The sequence below is a fragment of the Triticum dicoccoides genome, chromosome 2B (genome assembly GCF_002162155.2).
Source record: "Triticum dicoccoides isolate Atlit2015 ecotype Zavitan chromosome 2B, WEW_v2.0, whole genome shotgun sequence".
NCBI classification, from domain to species: domain Eukaryota; kingdom Viridiplantae; phylum Streptophyta; class Magnoliopsida; order Poales; family Poaceae; genus Triticum; species Triticum dicoccoides.
Window position 1 is genome coordinate 68384441 of NC_041383.1, and position 11551 is coordinate 68395991.

Sequence of the window (11551 nt, forward strand, 5' to 3'; positions counted from 1 at the left end):
TGCACACAAGTATGATTGCAACCTTGACATGGATAAATGTGATACGTAGTAGGAGAGTCTTATGAGGATGAGGTCGATGGCATGCTCCCAATCAATATGTGAAGAGGAATGGAGGTTATATTCAGGGAAGAGTGCAAAAATGAAGACAGAGAAGAGGAATGGGTTTATAAGTTTTAAACAACAAAGTAGTGTGATGAAATCGAACAATATTTTGGAAGCTGGAAGGGAAAGCAAAGTCACTACCACATTAACATGGAGAAAACTACTGTCAGGGAAATGGTAAGTGTAAGATGATTAGCAAGAGGTAGCATTAAGACTTCATGGAGCAATAACTGATTGGTAGTGAGTTGCTGGTGATATGGCTTCACAATAGGATACTGAAAGGCAATGAAACTACATGAAGTAGTAGCTGAAAGGCGGTGAGTTACTGGCTTTGGGAAGAAAACATGATGATGTGGCTTTACTGTGGTGCAGAAAAGTCTGGCAGTATTTGAGTTGTTGATGTGGCAGGCTCCTGAGCTGGATAAGCTACATGTTAAGATAAATAGAATAATGTGATTACCTTTCTTAGCTATATATGAATAGTTCACCTGATAGTGATATAAAGATTACCCTTGGTTGTTCTTTTTCTCCATTGCGAGTCATAGATGCATTTATCTTGTCATCTGTGGTAACTTATGGCATTAAACTTTCGAAAGGGATTGTGCCCTCACATGTTATGTTTTTCTCCAAGAATAAGATGATGGAAGTTTAGTGAATCCATAATATTTTAGATTTTAACGAGAATTCATATCAGTTAAAATCATCCGATGCCCACACAATCAAGTACTCCTAGGATCTTAAGACTTGGGTCAATGCCAACAAAAAGGCAAAATCTATAATTATTGGATTCTACCATTATGCTTGACTAAAATTTAATAAATGAGTAGCTCTTCGCCTACACTTGCGAGTAATCGTGCACCGAAAAATGCCCCGAGCTTAGGTATGCAATAGAAAAGTTGAGTCCTTCATTAAATCATTTGAGAACTAGCGTGTGTATGCATAACACAATTCATAAAGTTACGAGACGAAAATAATCTTCCTCTTATGGTGATACTTCCTTCTGTCTTGAGTGCATATCATGTGCTCCCATTCCTAAAATGCTCCCATGCTACTGATACGTCTCCGTCGTATCTATAATTTTTGATTGTTCCATGCCAATATTCTTCAACTTTCATATATTTTTCGCAACTTTTTATACTATTTTTGGGACTAACATATTGATCCAGTGCCCAGTGCCAGTTCCTGTCTGTTGCATGTTTTATATTTTGCAGAAAACCAATATCAAACGGAGTCCAAACGGGATAAAAACGGACAGAGAATTATTTTGGAATATTTGGGATTTTCCGGAGGAAGAATCAACGCGAAACACTGTCCGAGGTGGCCACGAGACAGGGGAGCGCGCCCACCCCCTGGGCGCGCCTTGGACTCTCGTGGGCCACCCGTAAGGTGGTTGATGCCCTTCTTTTGCCGCAAGAAAGATAATTTTATGAGAAAAATCTGGGCGAAAGATTCACCCCAATCGGAGTTACGAATCTCCAGATATAAAGGAAACGGTGAAGGGACAGAAACAGAGAACGCGGAAACAGAGAGATAGATCCAATCTCGGAGGGTCTCTCGCCCCTCCCAAGCCATGGGAGCCAAGGACCAGAGGGGAAACCTTTCTCCCATCTAGGGAGGAGGTCAAGGAAGAAGAAGAAGGGGGCCTATCTCCCCCTTGCTTCCGGTGGCGCCGGAGCGCTGCCGGGGGCCATCATCATCACCGCGATCTTCACCAACACCGCCGTCATCTTCGCCAACATCTCCATCCTTCTATATCCAGTGGTCCACTCTCCCGCAACCCGTTCTACCCTCTACTTGAACATGGTGCTTTATGCTTCATATTATTTTCCAATGATGTGTTGCCATCCTATGATGTCTGAGTAGATTTCCATTGTCCTATCGGTGATTGATGAATTGCTATGATTGGTTTGAGTTGCATGTTTTATTATTTGGTGTTGTCCTATGGTGCCCTCCGTGTCGCGCAAGCGTGAGGGGTTCCCGTTGTAGGGTGTTGCAATACGTTCATGATTCCCTTATAGTGGGTTGCGTGAGTGACTGAAACATAAACCCGAGTAAGTAGGTTGTTGCGTATGGGATAAAGAGGACTTGATACTTTAATGCTATGGTTGGGCTTTACCTTAATGATCTTTAGTAGTTGCGGATGCTTGCTAGAGTTCCAATCATAAGTGCATATGATCCAAGAGAAAGTATGTTAGCTTATGCCTCTCCCTCAAATAGAATTGCAATAGTGATTACCGGTTTAGTAACATAGTCAATTGCTTAGGGACAATTCCACAACTCCTACCACCACTTTTCCACACTCGCTATATTTACTTTATTGTTCCTTTAGTTAAACAGCCCCTATTTTTTATTTACGTGCTCTTTTTTATCTTGCAACCCTATCCTATCACACCTACACAGTACTTCTAGTTTTATTGTTGTTCTAGGTAAAGCGAACGTCAAGCGTGCGTAGAGTTGTATCGGTGGTCGATAAAACTTGAGGGAATATTTATTCTATCTTTAGCTCCTCGTTGGGTTCGACACTCTTACTTATTGAAAACTGTTGCGATCCCCTGCACTTGTGGGTTATCAGCTACCATCTCCCAAAATACATTTTAACATTTCAAAAAAAATCCCTAAAAAATCACAAGACATACATCCACATTCCCTAAAAATTTCAAAGTTCACAAGACATCTGTCCACATTCCCTAAAAATTGCAAAGCTAGATTCGAAATACACATGGAGAAACAAAAAAGTCATTTTTTTGGAATAATAAATTTGTTTTCCAGAAGTTTGTAGCATGGGAACATTTAAGCCATGGGAGCACAGGCTCTTGCATTTGTGCACTTGAGATATGTTCTGTTAGCATATAATTCATCTTCAACATGCCCAATGAGCACACATGTCTAAGATCTAAAAAAGGGCACTCATAGGCGCCGGCGCGCCGGCCCAAAATTGGGCCGGTCACACCCTGCCCGTTTGATGATTTCGTTCCAAGCGTTCAGATCTTATCCCTTTTCTTTGTCCCCAACCCCCACCCCTCATAGGGAATCCAGAAAAGGATAGAGCGCAGTTGCCGCCCGCCCCGCATCTTCTCCGTTGGGCCGCTCCTTCGTGAGACGCGACAGTGTTCGTCAGTGTCGCCAGCCCCGGCAATACCAGCGCACTGTCGCTTGCCGCCCCCCTTGTCTCATGGTCGTCGAGATCGCTGTAACTTCTACTGCGGCTGCAACTCTAACACTGGCTGGTTCCGGCTCTAGCTCATCACCATCGTCGACTAGCAATGATCCAGTAAAACAATCTCGGTAACAAAACCTCCCAAATGAAGCAAAACAAAAAGGCAGTTCCAGCCAACAATAACACCGGTTGTAGCAAAAATCACAGGAAGCAAATCCAAAAAAGAGAAGTCGATGTAGCAAAAAAAGCATGTTCCAGCAAAACAAAACCCTGGTTCCAGCAAAAACCATGTCTGCGGTGAGAGGCGTCCGGTTCCAACAAAAATCAGAAAGCAAAAAAACCATAAGAACAAGTCGATGTAGCAAAAATACTAGCACGTTCCAGCAAAACATTAAGCTGGTTCCAGCAAAGAAACCTGTATCGGCTGAGAGAGGAGCGTCCAGTTGTAGCAAGAATCACAGGAAGCAAAATTCCAGAAAAAGAGTCGATGTAGCAAAAACGCTAGCAAGTTCCAGCAAAGGATAAAGCTGGTTCCAGCATAACCCAAGTCGGCGTTGAGAGACGCATCTAATTCCACCACCAGTGGATGCCGGTTCTAGCTCTACAAGATATAGAATGCAACTCTGCCAGTGAGGATTGCAGCAAAAATCATCCCGTCAGCTGCGGCGGGACATGGCACCAGTACCTGTGGATCCAGCACGTCGTCCAGCCGCGTGTTCCCCCGTCGTCACCCATATGCATCACCACAGCATCTCTGCGCCGGTCGGCTCGCGCACGCAGCGCTCGTGCGCAAGGGGGGAGGGGTGAGCAGGGGGCTGGTTCGAGCTTGCAGGGATGGCCATCGTCGGCAAGGAGAGGGACTAGGATTTGGAGGCTGGAAGCGATGTTGTGGAGAGGAGCGATGCAGTGGAGATGTGGTGGAGAGGAGCGATGCGGCGGAGATGCGATAGAAGCTCTGGAGTATTCTCAGCGAGTAGATAAGGCAGAGGGGAGGGAGATGTCGCGTGTGGGCGTGTGGGCCTCGATAGGGCACGTGGTCGCGTAGGGCTGTTGCAACGAGCAAGCGAGCCGGGGCGACCGGCGCAAGTTTCAGCCGACGCTCCGACTCCAAACGTTTTCCTAATAAAACCATCTTGAACATGTGTGGTCGTTGGGCCCACCACTACGGATCAGACCAGCCTCACTTCTTCGGCCCCAACCATATCCATTCACGTGACTAATTGAAACAATATCTTTATTCAAAATAATAATAATTAGAAGGAGACCTTCTTCGGGGAAAATTAAAAAGATCTTTTTTCATCATTAAACATTATAAAGTTTAAACAACAGGACATTTCCTTGACGGCCAAGGCGAACGTAGGCGCTACGAAACGCGAGTCCACACGGAGTCACCAGCAACCGCACGATCGGGATCGAACGGGCGAGGCGGAACCGCCATCGCAGCCGCCCGTCCGACGATCCAGAGGCCGCGGATAAAACCCTAGGCACCCGTCATCCCATCCCATCCTTCTCCCCTCCCTCGCCCCGCCGCGGCTTCGACTCCAGCGCCTCCTCCCTTCCCCTCATCGTCTCCGGCCAGCCAGGTACCCAGCCCCGCCGCCCGCCCTTCCGCCGTCGGTGAAATATCACCCGCTCGCATGCCGTCGCATGCCGTCGCATGCCTAGCTAGGTCGATCCGCGCGCTGTGATAGATGGATCGATCTGCTCGATTCGATTCGCCTTTGCGCCCTGCTTGGTTTGATTTCGAGAGACTGTCGCATGATGAACTTGATTATTTCTCTCGCCCGTGTGCCGTCGCATCTCTGGCTCGACCGCGCGCTGTGATAGATGGATAGATCCGCTCGATTCGATTCGCCTTTGCGCCCTGCTTGGTTTGATTTCGAGACTGTCGCATGAACTTGATTATTTCTCTCGCCCGTGTGCCGTCGCATCTCTGGCTCGGCCGCGCGCTGTGATACATGGATCGATCTGCTCGGTTTCGTAGTTAAGCATGTCGCCTTAGCTTGATTCGGTTCGCCTTTGCGCCCTGCTTGGTTCGATTTCGAGCCTGTCGCATGAACTGGTTGTTTAGATCTCTGTATGTATGTCTCTTGGGCGAAACTAGTTTTGCAAGTCCTTACTGAATTAACACTATCCTCTGCAAGTTAATTCCTCTAGTTTAGAGAGATGCATAGTATGATCTGGTATTGTCAGCAAATTGGAGATGCAGAAGTGCCCATCGTCTAATGGTGAAGACTGAAGGCCTCCTTGCGTGGCCTTCTCATGTAGGTTCGATTCCTATTGTCTGCTTCTGCAGACGACCCCTTGCATCTCCAATTTGCTCTGACCCTGAATTACCTTGTTAAGTATTTGCCTTGCCTGCTAATCTTGCCCTTCCAGATTAGATCATGCTTGGCTACTTGAAAGGTATTCTGGTCTGTAGATGCATCTTATTCCTGTTAAGAATTGTTTGGATGTACATCTAATTTTACCTGTTAGTCAGATTTAGTTTTGGTTCTGTCGCAACTTGTTTGGGACTAAAGGCTTTGTTGTTGTTGTAGTAGTAGTCAGATTTAGTTTTGCATGCCTTGTTTGGGACTAAAAGTCTGTGGAATTGTTGTTTCAAGTCTAGCCCTGCTTGCCTGTCAACTGTTGCCTGATAATTTGTATAATCATCGTTGTTTTATGATTTAATTTTGTTATTGTTCCAAATTATCACTATCATTCAGTCATTTGCTAAAGTTTAAACTATAGTATTGAATTATCTGAACGCGTTTCACCACCCCTAATTTGGTCTATGCAGGTAGTTAACAGCTCCAGCAGCCATGGGCAAGGAGAAGATCCACATCAGCATTGTGGTCATTGGCCATGTCGACTCTGGCAAGTCAACCACGACTGGCCACCTCATCTACAAGCTTGGAGGCATTGACAAGCGTGTGATCGAGAGGTTCGAGAAGGAAGCCGCTGAGATGAACAAGAGGTCTTTCAAGTACGCCTGGGTGCTTGACAAGCTCAAGGCTGAGCGTGAGAGGGGTATCACCATTGATATTGCTCTGTGGAAGTTTGAGACCACCAAGTACTCCTGCACTGTCATTGATGCTCCTGGTCACCGTGACTTCATCAAGAACATGATCACTGGGACCTCCCAGGCTGATTGTGCTGTGCTTATCATTGACTCCACCACTGGTGGTTTTGAGGCTGGTATCTCCAAGGATGGCCAGACCCGTGAGCACGCTCTCCTTGCTTTCACTCTTGGTGTGAAGCAGATGATCTGCTGCTGCAACAAGGTATACTTCTATTCAACTTTCAATGGCCGTTTTTATGAGTGACCATTTGATTTGTTTACCATTTTGATATCAATTTGATAAGGCTCAGAATTACTTATTCAATGTCAACGTTCATTAGTACAGAGAACATTCTGTAAACTGATTGACACCCTTTTGCTATCCCCTTGATGTTAAGGTTGTCAATTTTCATCATTACAGAAACATCCTGTAAACTGGTTTGACGTCTTTGCTATCCGCTTGATGCGAAACTCAGAATTACTTAATGTCAATGTTCATTAGTACAGAAATTTCCTGTAAACTGATTGACATCTGTCTCATTCTAGTAGTAAGTGTTGACCAATATCTTTTTTCTTAATTTAGAAATGTACCGTGTTGCTAAATGTTTGTTGTTTTAGGGTTCAGAACTATTTATTAAATGTCCAGGTTCAGTTGATTTACTTCTGTTCATGTTGATATTGTCGTGTAAGTTAACCCAGTAGTTCTAATCATATATGTTACTGACTTTGATATATCTTAATTGATAAGTGCAACTGTTTGTTTGCTCGTTATCTCTTATTCTGTGCAACTTCCATCAGTACTTGTATATACATTTATGCTGTTTCTCATTTTTGTTTTTATCTGATGTGATTGCTCTTATGATCTGTTCCAGATGGATGCCACCACTCCCAAGTACTCGAAGGCCCGTTATGAAGAAATTGTCAAGGAAGTCTCTTCATACCTGAAGAAGGTCGGTTACAACCCTGACAAGGTTCCCTTCGTTCCCATCTCTGGGTTCGAGGGCGACAACATGATTGAGAGGTCCACCAACCTTGACTGGTACAAGGGCCCCACCCTTCTTGAGGCCCTGGACCAGATCAATGAGCCCAAGAGGCCCTCCGACAAGCCCCTGCGTCTTCCCCTTCAGGACGTGTACAAGATTGGTGGCATTGGAACTGTGCCAGTGGGGCGTGTTGAGACTGGAGTCATCAAGCCAGGCATGGTTGTCACCTTTGGTCCTACTGGCCTGACCACTGAGGTGAAGTCTGTTGAGATGCACCATGAGTCTCTCCTGGAGGCGCTTCCTGGTGACAACGTCGGCTTCAACGTCAAGAACGTGGCCGTCAAGGATCTCAAGCGTGGGTACGTCGCTTCCAACTCCAAGGACGACCCTGCCAAGGAGGCTGCCAACTTCACCGCCCAGGTCATCATCATGAACCACCCTGGCCAGATCAGCAATGGCTACGCCCCGGTGCTGGACTGCCACACGTCCCACATCGCCGTCAAGTTCGCTGAGATCCAGACCAAGATTGACCGGCGGTCTGGCAAGGAGATTGAGGCGGCGCCCAAGTTCCTGAAGAACGGTGATGCCGGGTTCGTCAAGATGATCCCCACCAAGCCCATGGTGGTGGAGACCTTCGCCCAGTACCCTCCCCTGGGCCGCTTTGCTGTGCGTGACATGAGGCAGACGGTTGCCGTGGGCGTTATCAAGGCTGTGGAGAAGAAGGATCCGACCGGCGCCAAGGTGACCAAGGCTGCGGCCAAGAAGAAATGAGATGGTGTCGGGCGGTGGCGTCGTTCGTGGTACTTTACCACATCTGTGGTGGTGGTGGCGGTATACGGTGGTGGTTATAGTCGTGTTAGCGAATTTGCGAACTTGTTAAGCTTCTGTTATTTGTGTCGAGCAGTGTTCGAACTGCTTATTACTGTGGTCATAGTATTGTTCGGTTGTTTTGGTGAAACTTCGTCAGATAAAATTGCTATTTTATGTATGCGTGATATTTGGAGTCATTTTATGTCTGCTGCTGCCTCTACAAGTATATTTGATAATGGTGTTTGTTTTGCAAGGTGGATTTTTTTCCCGGTGCTAACTACTTATGCTGAAACTTACCTGTGCTGAAAATTTATTATCAAACTCAGACAGATAGTTGCAGCAGCTGCTTTATTTTTCCAGGCTGCATCTGTTTTTCAACCCGGACTGCAAATAGGGGCTTTTCATACTTTGTTCAAAAGTACTCCGTATCTGTTTTTCGAGTTTTACCTGAAGGAATAAGTTGCCATGTGCTCTTTGTCCGTCAAAGATTTATCCAAGGGGATTGTTGAGATCATCCACCGGGATGATTTGAACACGGTCTCTTCTTCCTGCGGCAGCGGCCTCACACGTCTCACTGCCGCCGCCTTCGTCGAAGCTGTACCGTGGCCGTTGCCAATGGCTTAGAGCTGACCAGGGACAGAGCCGGCGGAGGCCGGCCGCTGGGAGTGCTTTTCTTGTTGCTGCTGTTGCTATTGGGGTGGAGCACGAGACTTCAAAAATTACACTATATGCTACTATAATTTGATCAAAACATCATCAATATATCAACTAATAGTCCCAAAATAACTGTACATAGTAAAAACTATAACTTTCTTTGTAAAGTAACATAGACTTAAGATGAAGTAACATCAGACTTTAGATGTACAGATGGAGTATTTTGCATTATCGTAGTCGGCTATGAACGATGTAGCCGTTGCCTCCATTGGTCTTGATCCTACACGCAGTTTGGTAGTTGGACAACCTGATGTCTGGCTGCGTCTCGCCCGTGTTCTTTAATTGTAAAATGCTGGTGGGAGCCGAATGCTTTTGGGCGTATGCACACCATGTTCGGGGGAGTCGTGGGATGGAAATGGTTGATGATGCGTTAGTTGTCATCACTCATCATCATCATCATCATGGCCACGGTGATCGTCGCAAAGGTTACTGTGGCCAACGTCACAATCATCCCTCCCCATGCCATGACGAGCGCAATGCCTTGCCTCGATGGTGTTCTACGTGTCGTGGTCCGGACCGAAGCTCTGTGTTGTCACACCGTATTGCCTAGAGGGTGTTCCGTGCATTACGGTTCCACCCAAGTCGACCATGTACTGGCCCGACGGGCACGAGGCTCCGAGTAGGTGTAGTTACACTCTTTGGCGTGTTGGTTTCCCAGATGGGGAAGAATGCCGGCTCCTCGTGCTCGTAGTGGAATATGCGCAGCCATTGCTGATTGCAACTTGCTTTTCTTAAGACAACACAATCGTATATGCTCACATACACTCCCTATGAACGCACTTTGATTGAAACTTGCTGGTGAATCTCTTTTGCATCATTTATACCGTCTTACATTTTCCTTTGCGTCGGTTATTTATCTTTAGCATGTATTATGCATTAAGAGTTTTTTTTAACATTAGTACAGACATAAACGCTCATATACACGCGCATACACTCACCCCTGTGAACGCACACACGCACACACTACCTCTATGTGCATCTCCAAAAGACTGAGCCGTCATAGTTGTCGACGGGAACGCCTCCTCCCACTGAATGCGCATCACGTGGAAGTCCTAAAATAAATCCAGAAATAAATGCGAGCACCAGGATTTGAACCCTGGTAGGCAGGGATACCACAGTCCATTTAACCATCCAACCACAGGTTGGTTCGCTATTATACATTAAGAGTTAATACCACTGTTAGTACATAAACTTGTACCCGAGGAAACAAAATGGTACAAGAACATAAAACCCCCATAAAAGTAGCCCTTTTTTTTTGAAACCTCCGCTCTCCGGATTTTATTCATTCAGCGGTAGCAAATCTGAGTGCACAGCGCATCTTAGAAATCCAGGGATTACATTAGAGTAGGTAGTAACATTCTCTACCAATAAATCTTCCTTAGCACAAGTATGAGCAACAGAATTTACTAGACGGCTAGCATAACGAAGCTGAAATCCCTGAAAAAACGGCATCTCCTCCTGCATCTCTTGAAAGATATGGAACCCCTTCGATTTACCTCTCAGCCTTCCTTCCCAGAGCTGAACAACATTGAGGCAATCTGTCTCGACTATCACATTCTGATAGTTCTTCTCCCTCGCAAGCAAGGTAGCATCTCTGCAGGCCAAAATCTCCACAGTTAGGGGATCAACCACCCCTTGGTAGCCAGTGCACCGCGACACTAGCAGGTTGCCTTCACTGTTACGGCCAACTACGCCTATGCCACCTTTTGCGCTAGCCGTGTCGACTGCGCCGTCAACATTCAGCTTGACAACCCCGGTCGTCGGCGCCTCCCATCTCTGCTGCTCGTGAACAGCCGTAGTATGTGTCGTGGGGGGAAGCTCCAGTGTCCTCACAATTTCAAAAATGACCTCCATGGATCGCTTGGGTTGATATCTTTCTTCATGGTGAGTGAACCTGTTCCGGCTGCTCCAAATAGCCCACATCACCGTAATGCCAATCGCTGCATCTTTCTTTGGTACCAACCTAGCATCCAGCAAATCAGTAGCCCAAGTGTGTGGATGGAGTCGGGGCACCTTGACAGCAAATACAGTTTCTGCCTCCACCCAAAACAGCTTGGCGTGATCACATGTTATCAAACAGTGATAGAGACTTTCATCTCCGTTTCCGCGCATCGGACAGGCTGCATAATCGCTCACATGTCGTCGGTGCAGCTCCTGCATACATGGTAGCATATTTTTGACCACCCGCCACCAGAAGACCCGGATCTTTGGCAGCACTTGTAGCTTCCAGAGCTCCTTCCACATGCGATCAGCCCCTTGAGAGCTGCCCTCCATGGCCTGCAGATTCTGTGTATGATCCATTGCTTCTCGGTAGGCTGACCTTACACTGAAAACGCCAGATTTCTCCCACGCCCACGCCCAAATATCCTCTCCACCCCGTCTAGGTCTCGGCATAGCCAGTATAGCTTCAACATCTGGTGGCAGGAATACTTGACGTACTATCTCCTCGTCCCATTTGCTAGTATCCGAATCCAAGAGATCCCCGACCAACTGAACCGGCTCCTCAGTGAGCCTTCCTAGTGGGCGCATAGATCTTGTGCCCTCAATCCAGTTGTCATGCCATATCTCTGTTCTCGTTCCATCACCAATACGTCGGATGATCCCTGTCTTCAGCAGCTCACGCCCACACATGATTGCCTTCCAAGTGCGAGAGGCACTTGCGGGGCAGTTCGTAGAGAGAAACTCACCATCAGGGTAGTACCTCCCTTTCAGAACCCTCGCACACAAGCTGTCAGGATATTC

General features: G+C 46.8%; 1 protein-coding gene across 1 annotated transcript; it reads left to right on the top strand.

Moving 5' to 3' along the window:
* Nucleotides 1-4715: 4715 nt before the first annotated feature.
* On the top strand, nt 4716-8311 carry LOC119362190 (elongation factor 1-alpha-like). Its single transcript, XM_037627394.1, has 3 exons — nt 4716-4842; nt 6042-6525; nt 7175-8311. Exons 2-3 carry the CDS (start codon nt 6064-6066, stop codon nt 8054-8056), a joined length of 1344 nt encoding a protein of 447 aa, XP_037483291.1. The 5' UTR covers nt 4716-4842; nt 6042-6063; the 3' UTR covers nt 8057-8311.
* The last annotated feature ends 3240 nt before the right edge of the window (nt 8312-11551 follow it).